Source organism: Lissotriton helveticus, chromosome 7 (genome assembly GCF_964261635.1).
Source record: "Lissotriton helveticus chromosome 7, aLisHel1.1, whole genome shotgun sequence".
In the NCBI taxonomy this organism is placed as follows: domain Eukaryota; kingdom Metazoa; phylum Chordata; class Amphibia; order Caudata; family Salamandridae; genus Lissotriton; species Lissotriton helveticus.
Genome location: NC_136068.1, coordinates 145,382,623 through 145,402,180, shown reverse-complemented (window position 1 = coordinate 145,402,180; position 19,558 = coordinate 145,382,623). Strand labels below are relative to the sequence as shown.

General features: G+C 48.2%; 1 protein-coding gene across 7 annotated transcripts in view; it reads right to left on the bottom strand.

The window, feature by feature from the left end:
- EFCAB8 (EF-hand calcium binding domain 8) overlaps positions 1 to 19,558 on the bottom strand; it is a 1,715,964-nt gene that overhangs the window by 315,512 nt on the left and 1,380,894 nt on the right. For all 7 annotated transcript variants that reach the window (XM_078651814.1, XM_078651813.1, XM_078651812.1 and 4 more), the window contains one exon: positions 7,813 to 7,977. In XM_078651814.1, coding sequence (XP_078507940.1) covers positions 7,813 to 7,977 — 165 coding nt within the window. The remainder of the gene's footprint in view (positions 1 to 7,812; positions 7,978 to 19,558) is intronic.

Below are 19,558 nucleotides of genomic sequence, written 5' to 3'. Positions count from 1 at the left end.
GTTGACAGCCAATGAGCATGCAGCTTCCTCGGGTAGGCATGCTGATTGGCTGTCACTGTCTGTCAACACTAGCACAAGATGGATGCCAACAACTCCTTGTTAGAAGTGTTGACAGCCAATGACCATGCAGCTTTCTCGGGAAGGCATGCTGATTGGCTGCCACTGTCTGTCAACACTCAAAACCAGGAAGTGTTGGCAGCCATCTTGTGCCTTGTTAGAACCAAGGCACAAGAAAGCAGTGAAACAAAGGTGTGAAACTCGCAAAGGGGCCAGAGTAGAAGCACCCTGACCCCCTAGGCCTGCTCAGGGGGTCCCACAAGGACCCCAAGGCAAAAAAAAACAACTTTTTAAACTTTTTTTTTTTTAAAGTTGCGGGGTACGCGTACCCCGCGACTTTTTTGAAAAAAAATAATATTTTTTTTGCCTAGGGGGTCAGGGTGCTTCTACCCTGCCCCCTTTTTGAGTTCTACACGTTTGTTTTTCTGCTTTCCTGTGCCTCAGTCTACCGAGGCACAAGATGGCTGCCAACAGTTTCTGTTTTGGAGTGTTGACAGACATTGGCAGCCGATCAGAATGCAGTTCGCGCTCTAGAGGAACGCATACGGTACGCGTACGTGCGCATACGGTACGCGTACGGTAAGTGTACTGTAAGCGTACGGGTAAGCTCACAGGTAAGCTGCTATAGATATATATTTTTTTTTTAACCTAAATTACTCAAAATCCACTGGATCACATATCTTGAGACATAGCAAAGGCACATCGGGCTACCAGTCCCTACAATTTTGCCAAGTTTGGTGGAAAACCATTCAGCCGTTCGGGCTAAAAGTGAGTCCAACCGCCCTATGGAAATTAACATGGGGAAAACACGTTTTGGGACCCCCCTTTTATCTCGGCCCCCGCTTGACGAATCCTCCCGAAACTTTCAGGGAAGGAGCGAGGCAAAGTTAAGGAAAATTACAGGCAGATCCCTCAACCGGCGCCAAAGTTATTCCCAATAGAATGTTGCGATTTCCCTATGGAAAACAATCCTAACTATATATACCTACTGGCGACCGCCAGTAGGTAATATATATATATATATATATATATATATATATATATATATATATATATAATATATATATAAATATGTGTATTAAAAAAAATGTATGTTTTTTTAACTTAAATTAATTTAATAATTTTAAGGTTATTTAAGTATGTTTAAGCATGTTTTATTTAGTTATATTTATTATTTCATTAATTTTAAATTAATTTTAAGACATTTAAGAAAATTTGATATTTTGACTAACTATATTTTTTTAAATGATATTTTTGATTCAATATTTTTGTACTTAACTGTTTGTAGATAGGAATTCGATATTTTTGCATTCCATATTTTTTTATTCGATATTTGGTAATTCTATATTTATGTATTCGATATTATGTCAGTGATCACAATTTTCCACAGGAAACTTTAGACACGGCTACAGCCCGAACTGCTGAATGGAATTACACCAAATTTGGCAAAAATGTAGCACTTGGTTCGGAAAGAGGCCTTTTTGGGTCTCACCTACACAGCGCACAAGCGCTGCATAGGCAAAAATACATTTTGCAATTGCTTTGGCTTTTCAGTCAAAAACGTGCACGCATTCCATTGCCTTCAATGGCAATGCGTGCACTTGTGGCGATTCACTTGCGGGAACGTGCGGCGCCATATGGTAGCAATTATTGCTACTGGTGCTGCTCGCAGGTGAAATGCTTTCACTCACCCCCACCTCTCGCCCCTCCCCCTGCTGCCTCCTTTTAGCGCGAGGAACACGCTTGTTTTTTAACATGCATCTGTGCAGCCATATAACTTTTTGACAGATGTTCAGTGACTTTTTATTTATAAATATCCCTATCCTCTTGTCAAATACCCTTTCAAAAAGCTGCGTTTCTGCATGATTAGAGCAATTTAAGATTCTAGAACCGAGGCACAAGAAATCAGTGAAAAAATGCACAAAACACGAAGAGGGGGCAGGGTAGAAACACCCTGGCCCCTAGGCCTGCTTAGGGGGGTCCCCAAGGACCCCCAGAGCCCCAAAAAAACCAAACATTATTTTAAATCTGCAAAATCTGCGCAGGATGCGCGGATCCAGCCATGAAAAAAATGCGCAAACCACGAAAAGGGGTCAGGGTAGAAACACCTATATCCCCTAGGCCGGCTTAGCGCGTCCCACAAGGACACCCAGGGCCCTTAAAATGTTTACTTTTTTTAAATCTGCAAAATCCGTGCAGGTTGCGCGGATCCAGCCGCGAAAAAAAAAAATACGAAGTGCAGGCTCCCTTGCTTCTTTAATAATTAGCCCCCGGGTGGGATAAATCCCGGGGGCAATATTTGTATGGGGATGGGGGGGCCCAGCCCCGGGGACCGCTTAAAAAATACATGGGTGGGGGGTTCAAAGGCCCCCCTAAGCCCGGGGACTGCCAGCCTTGGGGGCTTTAAGAATATATTAGCAGGGGGCTCACGGCCCCCCGCAGCCCCGGGGACCGCCAACCCCCAGGGCTTGTGTTGCATTTAAAAAAAAAAAAAGAAAAGCCTTTGTGGGGGGGGGGAGCGGCTCGAGCCCCCGCACACACCCCAGGGACCGCCACCTCCCGGGGGCTCTAAATATTAAAATGGGGGGGTCCGTGATGGACCTCTCAGCCTCGGGGACCACAACCTCCCTGGGGCTTTGGAAATGTTGGGAGGGGGGGGCCACGCGACCCCCTCCTGCAGCCCTGTCATGGGCCTGGGGACCGCCAACCCCAGGGCTGGCTCCTGCAGTGTCCCGGAGTGCCCACTCCCGGGACACTGTAGTTTGCTATGGTTTTTGGAAGAGAGAGCAGGAAACCTGCTCTCTCTTCTCAAAACCAAAGACGATTGCTTTTCCACACGGGGAGCTGAATCTTAGCAGTTCCCCATGTGGAAAAGCAATGTCGGCTCCCGAGGGACGGGGGGAGCCGGCGGGACCGTGGGGGGATTGGGGACCACCCCACGGTCCCCAACGGAGAGGGCCAGCCCCGAGGATGGGGTCCTCGGGGCTACAAGTGGCCAGGGAGGGGGACCACATGGCCCCCCCTCCCCAAAATTTTAGAAAAAAAGAAAGCCCGGCTCCGGGGGATGGGGTCCCCGGGGCCATAAGTGGTCTGAGAAGGGGGGCACCGCAACCCCCCTCCAAAATAATTTTTTTTTAAAAGGCCATGCTCAGGGGGATGGGGTCTCCAGGGCCGATTAAGGCCTTGGGAGGGGGGCCAGGCGGTTCCCTTCCAAATTTTTCATTTACAAAATAAAATTAGGGAGCAGGCCCTGGGGGATGGGGTTCCAAGGGCCAAAAATTAGAAAAAGAAGGGGGGCCACACAGCCCCCCTTCTTAAAAAATAAATGACCAGCATCACGCCGGAGGCCACGCCCCCTCCTTGCAGCAGTGATTGTTTTTTTATAAATATCCCTCTACCTCTTGTCAAACACCCTTTCAAAAAGCTGTGTTTCTGCATGATTAGAGCAATTTAGGATTGAGATGAATACTTTCAAGTGTACAACCTGGGCGTGGGACAGATGTAGTGTACTTTCCATGTGTTAGCGTGAGGTAGGAGGGAATCCATCTCGTGCCAAGGCACACTCACCGAACGTTGGTACCTCTTCACAGTTTGAAAGGGCAGTTGATGTTCCTGCCTGCTTATGTAGGAACGTATGGTTGCGGGGGAGTCGCTATATCGAATAAACTAGTTCTTGGTTACCATAACCTGCCTGGTCTGATCACTTCACATTGGCGACGATCTTCTAGTGATCCCCGGCTGTGGGAGATTGCCTTTTGCTGTGCCTGCAATTTCTTCTGCCATCACCACATACGAAGGGTTGAGTTCCGACGTGCAGAGTCTTCCCCTCTAAGCGTCCCAAAAACAAGATGTGTTTCGACGCACTGGAAACTGCTGTGCAACGTCTCCTGAAATCCACCTCTGCCTCCTTGTCGCAAGGAAAAAAAGTGAGAAAAACTGGGAACAAACGTTTTTCATTTGCCAGCGGTTAGGTCATTTCTCCCTGAAAGGCAAGTCTTCCGGCAAGCGCGTCAGTTCTTGTCAGATGTTTTAAAGCTCCCTGCTAGACAAATATTTTGGCATAAGCACAGTTGTTTGTGTCAGCTGTGTTGGAAGCTTCCTGCAAGTCAAGCCTTTTGACAAGTGAGTGTATGTGCCAGCGGTTTTAAATGTTTTTATTAATCATAGTTAAACCTTATCATATGCCACAGGAACCTGCAATTTTACACAAGATATTCTTCATAAGGTCAAAACTTCTTGGGGGATTTTGTAGTGGGTTGAGGTTTACTTTCTGAAGTCTCGCCCGTTTTGAACTCCTCAGGTACTTTGCTTACTATATTCAGTTTGTTTGCATACCAGCTGTGTAGTGCGTTTGTCTTCAGTATCGTCATTCAGCAGTGTTGCACTCCACCACCTCCTTTATTAGAAAATCCTGGGGACACTCCAATGAGATGGAGTAAATGACTGGGGCTTTTTAACAATTTCATGGTGACGATTGATTGTGAATCTTTCAGTGTCACAAGGAATGCAATGCAATAGGTCTCGCATTTGCGAGAGTTTCAGCTATTTTTATTGTAAATGACATTCCCTTTTATTTATGTTTTGGTTTTTCAAACATAAATAAAAGCCATTGTCATTTACAATGACAATAGGTCAAACTTGCGTAAATGTGAGACCTATTGCATTGCAAATGCTTATTGTTAAATGGTGTAAATCCGTTCAGTAGTTTCTGAGAAATTCAAAATGAAAAAAGTTTCGATATCTATGGCCGCGCAGGATCCGCGCACCCTCCCGATCACGAGCTTTATGGTAATTGGCTGTCAACACTCCAAACCAGGAAGTGTTGGCAGCCATCTTGTGCCTCGGTAGAACCGAGGCACAAGACATCAGTGAAAAAAATGCGCAAAACACGAAGAGGGGGCAGGGAAGAAACACCCTAGCCCCTAGGCCTGCTTAGTGGGTCCCTCTAGGACCCCCAGGGCTCAAATAAAAATAAAAAAACATTTAAAATCTGCGCAGGATGCGCGGATCCAGCCTCGAAACAAAATGCGCAAAACACGAAAAGGGGTCAGGGTAGAAACACCCTGATCCCCCAAGGCTGGCTTAGCGCGTCCCACAAGGGTACCCAGGGCCCTTAAAGTTTATTTGTTTTAAATTGGCAAAATCCGCGCAGGTTGCGTAGATCCAGCCGCAAAAAAAAAAACGAAGTGCGGGCTCCCTTGCTTCTTTAATAATTAGCCCCCGGGTGGGCCAAATCCCGGGGGCAATATTTGGATGGGGGGCCTAGCCCCGGGGACTGCCACCCCCGGGGCTTAAAAAATACATCGGTGGGGGGTTCAAAGGCACCCCGCAGCCCGGTGACCGCCAAACCCCAGGGCTTGTGTTGCATTTAAAAAATAAAAAAAATAAAAAGCCTGCTCGAGCCCCCCCCACACACCCCAGGGACCGCCACCTCCCGGGGGCTCTAAACATTAAAATGGGGACCTCCCAGCCCCGGGGACCACCACCTCCCTGGGGCTTTGGAAATGAGCCCTGTCATGGCCCTGGGGATCGCCACCCCCCAGGGCCGGCTCCTTCAGTGTCCCGGAGTGCCCACCCCGGGGACACTGTAGTTTGCTATGGTTTTTGTAAGATAGAGCAGGGAACCTGCTCTCTCTTCCAAAAATCAAAGAGGATTGCTTTTCCACACGGGGAGCTGCATCTTAGCAGTTCCCCATGTGGAAAAGCAATACGGGCTCCCGAGGGACGCGGGGAGCCAGCAGGACCGTGGGGGGATTGGGGACCACCACACGGTCCCCAACGGAGAGGGCCAGCCCTGGGGAAAGGGTCCTCTGGGCTACAAGTGCCCCGGGAGAGGGACCACGTGGCCCTCCTCCCCAAAATGTTATAAAAAAACAAAGACCGGCCCCCCTGCTTAAAAAATAAATAAAATAAAAGACCAGTATCACGCCGGAGGCCACGCCTCCTCCTTGCAGAACGAATTCCCCTTGAATACTGGCGGTCCCTGGTGGCCAACTAGCCCACCAGGAACCTCCAGTATGCGCCAGGGGGCTGCCCTGCAGAGAGGTGTTCTGAGGCCACGCCCTTTTTACACCTCTCTGCAACGCAGCTCTGTGGCGCTTATTGGAGGTAGCTGGTGGGCTAGTTGCACCCCAGGAACCCTCAGGATTCAAGGGGAGTTAATCCCCAACTTAAAACGTGCCACGGGGCACGTTTGAACAGTGGTGAAAGGAGGGGGCTGGGCCTGAGGTGACATGTGTGCAAACACGCCCTGTGGCGTGTTTTAAGTTGTGAAATGAATTCCTCTTCAATCCTGAGGGTCCCTGGTGGCCAACTAGCCCACCAGGTACCTCCAGTAAGTGCCACGGAGCTGCGTTGCAGAGTGTTGTAAAAAGGGGCGTGGCCTCTGAATACCTCTCTGCAACGCAGCTTGTCTGAGAAACGAAGACTCCACAAAGTTTGGATGGAGACCCACGTGATATACATTATTTGTCACACACACAAGGAGCAGCTACTCTGCCCTTTCTTCACTGACAGGATAGGAAATGCCCTTGACTGCTACCTAGGGAGACCAACTTCAGCCATTAAGAAAGTCCGGGACCTTTACGGCCTCATATGGACTGAAACATGTTGGCACTAGGGTCTTAGGACCATAACACTCCTACATTGACCCTACTTTTATGTATTTTTTTTAATAACCCTGACAGACCCAATAATAAAGGGAAACCGGGGATCTGTCGGAGGTTTTTTATCTGCATAGTCCCCTTGGTCTTCTGTAACTTTAAAGAGCTCCCAACACTGTGGTCGAGCCCACCCCGACATGTAGGCGTCGAGGTGACCAGATGATGAAGCATGACACCACTAGGGTGTGTGAGGGTAACTAAACAAAAAGGAATTGCTTCCTTGCTCACCTATTGGTGAAGTTACACGATTTCCCTTACATGTCATTCTTCACGTCCTCCCACTTGAGTGCTTTCCGAGTGACCATCACCTGGTCGGTTGGAGTAATTTTTTCGTGGTATTGTATAGTTAAATAGGAGGTGGTACTCTGGCCTAGTATCCTCTCTACCCTCTGGGCATGAAATACATTTTTCAGGAGCCTTTATTGTGTAAAGACGGGATACCTAGCCACAAACCTGACGGATTTCCTGTCAACCATATTACAGGTGAATTATAACCTATGGCGCTTGTAATACGGTGAATGGGTGTCCTTTAAGTTTGTGATGGAGTATCTCATTCACCAAACTCTGAATCAGAACTTCTCACTTGTTCGTTGAAACAATGCGACTTAGCTTTCGGAAGTGAGTTTGAACACTCATTACCTGGGAGACAAAAGTTGGAAGAATTTTAGTTTTAGATGTATTTTACAGATGTTTCTATTTATTCATGTACTAAGGATTCACAGTACGGAGTATTCAAAGCATGTGGAATTATGAAAGATTCAATGTTGGAGAACAGAGTTTGAATGTTATTTTAGACACAACACTTGGGTTTGTTGTTTTTCTTTCATGGCGTCAGATGTATTTTATTGATTAGGTTACCTACGGCAGTGGATTTAAGCATTGTTTTGTGATGGAATAATACAATGTCATCTTGATCTGTCTTCTGCACCCTTTATTAATTAGTCTTCCAAAAATAAGCTCGGATCGCAGCATGCATTTTATATGTTAATTTATCACTGCTGACCAAGTTAAGAACCTTTTGGATGCAACATTTATTTATGCTTTCAACAGTCTTGATAATTACAGCAGAAATTCGAACAAACTGTGTAACTACCTCAGTCTCTGGCCCCAGGGGCATATGCTTCAGCGCAATGGGTCTACAGTAATGTGGAACTGAGAAACGGAGAGGAAGGCCTTCTGAAGTGGATGCCTTTCCATTTTTTCCTTTTACTTCACTCCCTTCTCCCTTATGCCTGCAGTAATTCTCAATATCCCAGATCTGGAGAAAGAGAAAGTGTTATGAAATATGAGGAACATTTAGAGTTGCAAGCACAAACACATACAGGTTTACAACATTTGAATAATATTGCACAATGTTATGCTGGCTTTTGAGCACTGCTCGGTGTGTTTGTTAAAGTTACACAAAGTCTACGGGGCCTATGAGAAGCCAGTAATTACTTCATTACTGTTATCTGCAAACCCTTGAAGTCATACTCAAAGATCAACAATATTTAACTCTGCCCTTCAGTAAACACTATCCACTACTATGCTCTGAGAGTCAGGGGTAGTACCTAGTCAAGGCACAATTTTATGATAGAAATAGAAATACTGTCTTTGGCCCTGATTTCAAGTGGCCAGAATAGTGTGTAGTATTTACCGGACTATTACGTACAGTACCCCATAATAAATATTTAATATTCTGAGTAACAGTGAGAAAAATGGTGAAGTACATGCACAATTGTTATGTTTTGCAAAAAAGTATCCTTGTATTGACAGGGCATTATTGCCCCTCCTCCCCCTTTATATTTATCCAGCTCTTGCATTCTGAAATTTGCCTGGTGAAAGCTGCAGGGAGGTGGAGGTGTGGTGTTTGCAGCAAAACTATAATTCATACCCCTGTGTAAACACGAGTTTGCACTAAGATCGAAATTTACAGCCCCCCTCATAATAGGGGCCCAAGCTGAGATAATGCATCCACTGGGACAACGTATTACTTACCAATCATCACACCATTAAAAAGTTAAGTCTACTTTTAAATTAAAATCAGCAGAAATGTAAATTAGCAAGCAGTACATACTTATTGTAATATTTAAACTTCTATGTGCATATTGATAGTAAACAAATCAGTTAAAAAACTGTTCGATGTAAGTATAAACATTGTTGAATCCAAATAAAACTGCTTAAAAATGTAAAATATTCTAAATGTTGAATACAATATTAAAATGCAAATGTAAATGTTATACAATTTTATAGAATAAAAAAATAAAGCAATTTTGTACATAAAGTAAAAAAAAATGAAGTACACATTATATTCACAAATAATATAAATGGTAAAAACACTTCAGAAAATGTATACACCAAGCATTGTATTTAAAAAGTATTTAGCATTGTAAAGCTTTGCGAGCCGCCTTTCGGATTCCTCGGAACAGTGATAGGGAAGAAAAATACAATTAATGATAGGAAGGAAAAGTCAAGAGTCCAGTTGGACATGGTAAGTAACACTGTCCAAAATTCTTAACTTGTGACTCATCTGTTTTGAGTTTAGTCGAACAAAGGTTCAGTTCTTAAACATTGTTTCAGCCACGTGTACTGGAGTTCAGATTTCAAAGTGGGGCTAAAAACTTTCCAGATCCTACGTCCTTATACACACCATGTTTCATCCTGATGAATGAGATTTCAGAGGTGGCCTCACAAGTGCATCATTTTTTTTCCAGTAGTCAAGGATTGCTTTTCATGAGGAGTATCATCAGCTGGACTATAAGGTCATTGTGAAGAAGTGGCAGGACTTTTCAAAGAAAAGTCAGTCACCACCTTTGCCCCTAGGTTAACTTGGGGGCAAGGCAGTTCTGAAAGTGAGTTTAGCATCAAAAAGAGTCCCCAGATTACTAGTGCCCACACCGCCAGCGCTCGCTCCACATTGTGCACCATAACACTTACATACCAAGGAAACTCACGAGACATATTTGTGGGAAAGCAGTGGTGCAGGTTTATTTCGCACAACAAGTAGCAGATAAGGTGGGTCATCTTACAGGCGATCCAATGCGGCAGCCCCTCGCTGACCCGCATGCCTAACGAGCCATCTTGCACGGCGAGTCGATGCTCTGACGGTGCAGTACATTATCACTTTATTTCGATCTACTCCCGCCCCCCCTGTCAGGGCGGAGCGATGAGGCACACCCCCGGTCGGTTCAGGCCCCCCGACCGCCCGAAGGACTAACGGGGCGCCGACGCTGTTTCCTGGAACCCCCTCGGCTCCAGCTTCTTGGCTCAGGCACCCTTACTGTGCCAGGCAGAGGTATTTAGACTGTATCCTTCTGCCGCAGAGGTACCCCTACTGTCCATCTGCTTCCAGATCGCCCTGTGACTCCGCCACAGCTCTGGAGGAGGCCCCCGTCGATGACAGAGCCCCCCATCCACCTAGCTACTTCACTTCGCTGTCTCGTACTACTTGTACATCCAGGAGGGATATGTTCGCCCCCAGTCCAGACAAGTGTACCCAACCTAAGGGCATTCTTACAAGGCAACAATTCTATAGCCCGCAGATGGTGTGGCACGTGTAATTAGGGCGCCATCAGGGAAGCCTCTCTTAAGTCCCTGCGGAACCTGTGCCACGGTATTTCGCCTCCAATTGTACTTTGTTTCGCTTGAAACCTGCCCCTTGCCACTTTTCCCTTCTGTAATGCACTGTTAGCTACCTCATGTATTTGTTTACCTAGTGGCGTTACTTATCCCCGCACATCACATTCGGGATCTATTACAGCACCTCTGATGGGGATTGCTTAGATACTGTTCTTAGGCCACGCCCTTGGTTACAAAAGCCACATCTCTTACAGAGATTCCATGACGGTTAGTTGTTTTTGTCCGGACATATTATACGGGGGATCGGCAGGTGACTATTAGCATTATTGTATCTGCTGATAATGGCAAACCAGTGATCTTTGTCCAAGCAAAGTGGTGGGCTTGTGAAAGACATGTCCAGTGCTGTAATAATCCTGACAGTGAATGTCCGGCAACTCACTGCAAGATCGTTATTTGAGATTGGTTAGAGCACGCACTAGCAGATGCCCGTAGCCGTCAAATGTCATTCCCAGTTCTGTTGTATTGCAGTATTTCATCTCTAATTATACTGTATTTTCCCTTGTAACCCTTGTTCGCCTTTGCTGCTTGCCCAAGTGCCACCATCGCCTACATTACGTCTGTTCTAGGCCTGAGTGTCTAGCACATGTTGCAGTATTTAACCTCCAGTGTACTTTGTCCCACTTGCAACCTGCACACTTATCACTTATCCCTTCTGCAATGCACTGTTTGCTACCTCATGTATTTTGTTTGCTTCACAATTATCACTTGATCTCATGAAACTTAACGTCTGCTTTTGTACTATTATTCTCCGACATTTCTTGTACTTATTGTGAAGAGCTCCGCCTTCGGGTAGCGTCCGTGCTACGTAAAAATGCATACATGAATTAAATGAACAAAGTTGACCTCGAGCCAATGAAGGACTGCCTCATTCAGGATGACGTGCTTGTCGACCATGCATTGCATAATTTTTTTTTTTTTTTTTTTTTTTTGTGAGAGCCAGGAAAGGGGCTGTGCCGCCTGCTAGAGCACTTGGTGTTCAGAATCTTTACTATCATATTTGAATATATGTGCATAAAACAAATTCCTTCTCTGTAAGGGGCTGATAGCCAGGTAGCCAGCAGGTGGCGACAGTCAACTATTACAGTTGTTCATCACGAAGCCTTGTCGGGCATGTATTGCTTCCTTGCTGAAAACAAGTTCGGGGGCGGTTTCGACTGGCGCCCCTAAACGGCAGTTTTAATATGCCATAATTCCAACTTTACCTGAGCCTATCTGTGCCTGCTAGTACAACCAGATATATTAGCTAATAATCCGTTACATAACGTATCAATCACTGTGCGCCCCATGTCACCTACCGCACACTCGGCCATGTGTGTACCACCAGAGCTCGCTCCTACAAATGGATGCCTTCTCAATGTGTACATAAACTCGCCCCGACCTAACGATGGACTCTTTAATTAAAACTACAGCAGCTGTGTGACGTAGTTGGTAAAGAAGACACATAAGCTAGCCTGAATGGTCATATACACTTCGCTTTACACATGAAGACACCTTTGCGTCATAATGGTTACCTGGTGGATGTTGAGATGCTTTCAGTGGCATTGGACCCGGACTAAAATAAGGCAAAATATACTTTGAGATAGAGTGCTTATGTCAGAATGCTGCACGTTTAGTTAAATGATATTGCATTAATATGTCAAAACATCCGAAATGACAATCCTGAAGTGATGAAGTTTACTGCATCATACTGCAGTGCCTTTCAGGATTACATGTGTGAGTTAGACACATTTGGATTTATGCTTGCAGGATTAATTCCCCTTTAAAATATATTTCCCCGTGTCCCCCCACCAGATCAATTAGTTTTTATTGCTTGAAGTTACTTCGCATAGTTGAACTTCACAACAGATAGATTTTATTGGAGGGGAAGTGTAAAAACGCTGCGATGGTTTCATGTTTCATATCTCACTCTCCATCTTACCGATGAAGGCTGTATCACAGATGTGTGGCTCGGCTTACAAGCCAGGGAAAGATTTTCAATCCCTGTGGCAAACATGCGTGACATTAAAAACAATGATGCCAGTCCCTTCCCTGAGGGGATTACTCAAGGCCACTCAAAATACCCGTTTGGTAAATTATTTTTACTTTGGGGGTACTCTTATTTCGGATTATGATCTCGTGTCGCACTTGTGAAGTTTGACGCTTCATGACATCGCTGGGCCTGTTGTGGGTGCTGACTGGTCAAGCTCCACTTGTTGACCTCCAATGTAGCACCTTTAGTACCGGATTAAAGGCCCCACCTACTGGGACTTTCAAAGGTGATATCGTGGCGCAGCAGAATAGAAAGCGGGAACCGAACGGACCTGGAATGGTATCTTCCGGGACGTGCGCCCCCAAGATACTACCAAATACCACTTAGAAACTTCCATATGATTTAATATAATTTAGTAATATTACAAGTTAAGTGTTCCAGTGCTATTTGTTCCTTCTTTTAACTATACGGTAACACACAGTGTAAGCGGACTCTGGCCCAACGGCGCAGGGTATGTGTTTGGCAACACCCAGATCACATAGGCGCAAAGAATAATATGACATGTGAAAAGCGTGTAAGGGCATCAGCGCGTCATAATGTACCCTCGAGCTCATTAGTCCAGTTCAAAGCTCTGTTTTTTGGCAGTTGTAGAAAACGATAAACTCCACAGTTAGCCCGTTTAAACAGCTTTTCTTTGTGCAGTTCTTGACAGAAGACACTAGGTACCAGTCAGCAAGTACCACAACTACCACAGCATATAAATTAAATACCCACTTAGAATTAATGTATAAATGGTGCTTGCCCATTTATTATCCCGCGGGACTCGTGTAAACTAGTGTGCACCAGCCAAGGCTTACTGAGACGGCTACCGAGGTCAAATAAAAGAAGCCCACCGCATGCACACCATAAACTGCCGAAACATGACTATCCCTGGGAGGACATTCATCAGCACACCCGCAGTCCCAAAATAACTTGCGTGGTCAACTGACTTTTAAAAAGATTCCAACCAGTCCAGTGCCAAAGTGATCCCAGACATAGTGCGGTCACGTGTGACAATCTATTCCATGCTATATGTTCTAGAAGATCAAACCAAGAAGGGTTATTCACCAATGCCACGCTGTGCATGAATCACACACGTCTCGCAATGCTCATACATTGCTTCCCTCCATGCCATGCACAGCTCACACTTAGAGGAAGCAGCACCTCACACCAAGAGCACGCGGCGGCCCAGGAAGGGACTGAGCGTAGAATCACGTGGCCTTTACACTCCCCTCCAAACCGTTCAGCAATCCAAACGATCCCAGACCCTATCTACATGGCATAACCCCACCGAAACACAGGGTTCCTGTGTCCTACCTCCTGTATGAAGCACCAGAAACGTAAATACTTTTAAACCGCACAGGCACACTTTTACAGGACTTGTGCATGACATATGAATGCTACATTTCTGCTCTCACTAAAGTGCATCAGCAGGGGAACACCAGAAACGTAAATACTTTTAAACCGCACATGCACACTTTTACAGGACTTGTGCATGACGTATGAATGCTACATTTCTGCTCTCACTAAAGTGCATCAGCAGGGAACACCAGAAACGTAAATACTTTTAAACCGCACAGGCACACTTTTACAGGACTTGTGCATGACATATGAATGCTACATTTCTGCTCTCACTAAAGTGCATCAGCAGGGAAATACATATGTTGCGGAGGCCCAAGAAACTATTTTAAAATGATGCCTTCCTTTTTTCACACGTCAATAACTATGTCCACTATTGGTAAGTTCTGCATCAATTCACCACAATGTTTGTATGCTTTTATGTAGTTTTATGCACATTATGCTAGGAAACAAAGAGGTTAAACAGAGATCAAGAGAATTGTGTAGGTTAAATATAAAATATAGAGTGCAATGGGCCATAGTCACGTAGAGAGACTGCCGCCTGTAATGACAATTTGTAGAAAAGGGGTGATCATAAATCAAAGTGAATTCCCCCCGATGACAGCTCCCTGCAGCTCCCGCGCCAAACAAGTTAAATTTAATTTAAAACCCGTATTGTATTATCCCCTGCTAGAACTTCCTCACTGTCCCTTCATTTGGGTGAAGGAGCGCTTTCAATCGGTAAAGCGCCCTGGCAACTTCGGAAGTGCGGGAGCTTTGTTGTGAATATATACATATTTGGGCAGTTGTGGCAGCTGTTGTTGCACACTATATCTGCGAACTGTTAGGAGCTGCTCCGTTTTCAATTCGACCCATACATCCCTTCCACTGGAGTTTTAGACGGCTGTGTGTTCGTTAGTGAATTACTGCATGTGTACATTTTATTATGCACCAATAATGCAGTATATCTATCGGTCCTTCGTGCTCCTCCACTGATAGTGCAGTACCTGCAAACTGCTTTTTGTAGTCATTACTAATTATTCATCACCTGATTTCTCTTCCCTGCTGGGGTGGCACTAATGCCGTACCTGTACTTCCCCAGGTGTCTCGAACTGGTGAAGTTCCTGTCCCTGCTCTTAACCACGCACTAAACGTGCAGCACAATGTCCGCGTGGCCGGCAATGGTGGCCGGGTATGATGGCCGGCCATGGCGGCCGGCTATGGCCAACACGTGGCCAGCAATGGCGGCGGGATCCGACCCCAACCCAGCACGGCCTCGCGGCCTGTGCCTTATCTCGCCGTGCCACCTCTCTGACACGGAGCTCTGCCATTGTCACGGAGCTCCCATGACTGAAACCACGCACATAACCTTAGCGCTCGCTCGCCTGGGTGCATTACTAGATGTACGTTTCCTCCCCACGGTCACCATGTGTAATGAAAGCGAGCCGCCACCCCCACATTAAAATGGAAAAAGAACTCGCAGGCGCCGATCTCCAGGACGAGATATGAAATACAGTTGTATTGAAACGTTTTAATATATTTAGATCACCTCAAAAATTATTCTGAAAGCTCTTAAAGGGACCACACTGCCGCTTTATGCAAAACATTGAATTTAACTTCTTAAGAGAAATTGGAACATTGGTAGCGACACGTTTCCTGCCTCGTGTCACTGTTTCTGCAGATTAACTGTGGCGCAGGGTTAAATATTCATAACGCCTAACTTTTGTGAAGGCACGAGTGAATACATTTCCAAAAAAGAAACATCCACATGCCATGGCTGAGGAAAGCAGATGCAGTATGTAGAACGCATCAATTTACAGAGGCCCCTGATAGTTTAAATATATATTCAAATAGCCGAGACCGTTCAGAATTGCGACAGATGAAAACACGTGTGCGTATATCAAAATCCCATCAGATTTATCGGGCGAGTATTTTAACGAAACAAACTATATAGAAACTAATGTGTCAAGAGAATGTTGGCAGAGTCATGCGAACGCCTAAGCTAAAAGTAGTCGCCATTTAAACTCTGCGTGAGTCACCGCCGCTCGACCTCGATGGCACTGTCCCTGGCGGGCAGCCCACAGTGGGAGGCGAACTCACGAAACAAAGGTGCTGAGCCAAGGACAACAGGGGGAAAGACCAGACCCCAGAGGGAAACACTGCAGCAACCTCGCTCGGTGAATGCCTTGACGGAGATCACATTCCCAAAGCACTTGTGGTTCAACAGAGGCCCTGTGGCACTAGTCAGACAGGGCAGCAACAACAATTGTGAACACATCTATCCGCCAGACAGCCACCTGCGTCCCCACCGAGACTCGAACCCGGATCACGAGCTCCTCCCATAACCGACACTAAACCCCAACCACCATGACAACAGTCTGCATGCATTAAGTTTACACAAAACAACCTGTATCACAAATGGAAACACAGCATGTCGACCAGGGCACAGACGGACACATTCACTCTAATCAGGCACGGAGAAATCAATCACGCAATGCCGCGCATCCCCACCGAGACTCAAACCCGGATCCCCAGCTCCGCGGTCGACCGCCCCGACTGCCAGGCCACACTCTCCCCAAAAACCAACCCCAATTGGGGGTAAACACTGCACACGCCAAGGGGCATTCCGCGCCATGCCCTCGACCTCGCCAAACCCACAGCGACCCTCCGTCTGCCAAGGTGCTCGAGGGTTACCTAGACCTTTATAAAAGCTGCATCGTGAAGATTAAATCTTGTGGCGTCTAGCCCTCAATGAAACCAAATGGAATGCAACCGTTCAAAGCAGCAACTTCTCAGCGTCAGAGGAAAAGTCTCGTGAGAGGCAGTGGCCACGAAGTCCAAGGTACAGAACAACTTCAGTCATCAAAACGATAGCGATCCTCCAAAAGTACAACGTGCAGAAACCGGTCGTCATCAAAAACACATCGCCATTGTACATTTTCCGCCCAAGGCCCCGTGACCGTCAGTGGACAAATCCAACCTCAGCTCGTCGTACTAAATGCACCATGGTTTCCCTCCAAATGCCGACACCCTCTCACACACGACAACGCTCGCAGACAACAAGACCAATGAAGTAAAGCACACAAAGCCTGTCTCTCCTCACAAGGCCCGAGTCCCTGCCACTGCCGCGGGGGACGGTGCTCCACTGGCTGGCGCACCCCGTGACCACCAGGGTGAGTCCAGCCTCGGCCGCTCTACCTTGGATGCACGTCAACGGCGTCACATATTCACAGCCAGCTCCGCACTGCAACCTCGCTGCGCAGCCAACTCCACAACATCAGAGCCTCCCGAGCCACGGCAAAGCACCCCCACGACCCAGGCATCCCAAGTATGCATCACCCCCGATGAACACGGCCCGACCATCATCCCGTGCGCGCTCTCCCTCGGCGCCCCAGGCCACACAACTGCCGCTCGGCATCGGGGACAACAAACGCCCCCAAAAATTCCGCTCTTTGCCTCCACCGCTCTGTGCCCCTCTACAACCGAAACGCCCGCAAGCGGGTTCACGAACACCAGCACTCACCGCAAAACACGTCGAAGGGAAAAAACCCCGACGCAAGACCAACGTGGCAGCATACACAGGACGACCTGAAGCAGACGCCCGAACAGCGCAGAGCAGCCCAAGGCACCGACGCGGCAGGAAAGACCGAGCAACGCGCTGGGCCTGCTATAAAACCCCCCGGGAACGTCCCCCCGTTGGCGAGGAAGGGGGGTTGGTGCGCTGTAGGCTCCTCTCGCGCGTCATGTGGTACTAAGACGCTGTCTCGCTCAGCTCCCCTTTGCGTCGCGCGGCCAGCGGCATTCTTTTGGTAAGAAGGTCAGAAGGGGAGGAGAACGTGGCGGCCGGCGGTTAGCTGGTCGTGAGGCTCCTGAAGTCGGGTCGGCTTTCACTGCATATTTCGTTTTAAAAGCTCGGAATAGCATGCACACGGACATGATTCTGAAAACTGCTGTTTTTTCTTTACCTGGAATGAAGAAGGAATGAAACAGAATAGAGGCGGAGAGTATGCGAGAAATCTGGGGAAGGTGTTTTCTTGATGGGCTGTGGGCGGCTCCAAGCTCAGGCTCCGGCTCCGTCTCTGCCTGAGTTTCGTGCTTGTTGGTGGTGGGGTGGTGAGGCGGGTTGCAGGAGTCTAGTATATTTTGTTTGTACATGGACACGATGTTTTGGGGAAAAGCTGCCGCTCTGTTTTATTTGAAATCAAGTTGAAAATAAGCAACGTTAATAGTGTAGAGAGCCAGGCGGGCTCTACCCTACAATGTATCCACACTCATGCATCCACTCCACCCCTCAGGGCGGGCACGCCCGAGGGTATAATAAACCCCGGTGAAGATCGCTCGTGGTCTTCCCGGCTAGCTGAGCTCAGAGTGTCTGTCCAGTTTTTTATACAAGTGCCCCCACGTGATTAGGCCCCGACCTACATCACCACATTGGCGACGAGGCCGGACTGTCCTGCGAGTGCAGGAGAAGACGGGGAGTGACGGCGCGACACCGAGCGCTCGGTGCCCACTCCTACTTTGCTACGGTCCGCGGCCTGCCCACGCGCCTTCCCGTCGGAAGCGCTTTCAGCCGGCAGGGCCGGGACCGCGGAGCGCCCAGGGTGAGTGCGCGAACATTGCCCCCCTGCGAGCGCCTTTCGGCCTACCTGGCCTGTCCGGGCGACGGCTGCCTAGCATCGAGGCATACGCCGGACAACAGTTCGCACGCTGTGGAGGCCGGCAGAGCACCGTGCCGCGCCTCCTCCCGCCTCATCTTCACCACGCACCTGGCAGTGCGTCAGGCAACGCTCCTCAGCCTCTCCCTACGGCTGCTGCTCCGGGCCCAGCGCGAACAGCGCGAAGAGCGCGAACAGACGCGAGGCGGCCACCAGTGGCTGCTAGATGCAGCGCACGCACCACTGTCTCCACGTGGCTTCGCCTGAAGACCGGAGGGGAGCTGCACATCGGCGCGAGCAGACGCTGCGCCACAACGCGAGAGGGCGAAGAAGGCGCGACAAGGGCCCACGCTAGATTTCTGCCCCGAGGCACTCAGCAGAGCACTGCTTTCAAGGGCAACCATGTCCCTTGTGGATGGGGCCCCAGCGCTGCAAGACGGTGCACCAGCCCAGGCCGCACAGCCTCCGCCACCAGTTCAGGCAGGAAACATCCAAGCACAGGCCCAAGCCGCGGCCCCCAGCCCGCAGACGGGCCACCATGCTCATTCAGGCGCGGCGCCGCTACCGCCATTCAGTGAAGCATCGGACCCGGCCACTGCGGCCGTGAGATGGAAGGCATGGGTTCGCAGACTGAACCATTACTTTAAGGGCACCAGGGAGACGGATGGCGAGGTCAAGAGGTCCCTCCTGATCCTATATGGCGGCGCGGAGATAGACGAGCTCTTTGAGACGCTCCCCAACACAGGGAGAGACAATGACTACGAGGCCGCAGTGGCCGCGCTAAACAAGCACTTTGACCCCCAGCTGAATAATGATTTCGAAAAATTTAAATTTAAACGAGCGTGGCAAACGGGCTCCGAGTCGGTAGACATGTTCTACGCACGGCTACGCCGGCTGGCGAACACGGGCCCGTTCACAGACCCGCGTGAAGAAATTCGGGACCAAATCATTGTGGGGTGCCGTTCGAAGCTGCTTAGGAAACTAATTCTGCGCCAACCAGGGATTTCGCTCGATGAGATTCTGATACTTGCGAGGTCGCATGAGCTGTCAGATGTAAGGGCAGAGGAGATGGAGGCGGCGCTATACACCCCGGTAGCCACCCCTGCACAGACCAAACCCGTGCAGATCAAGACGGAGAGAGTGGAAGCAATCCACCGAAAACCTGCAGCGGGTCGGCCGCAACAGACGACAGCGCCAGGGAATTCGTGCGGATACTGTGG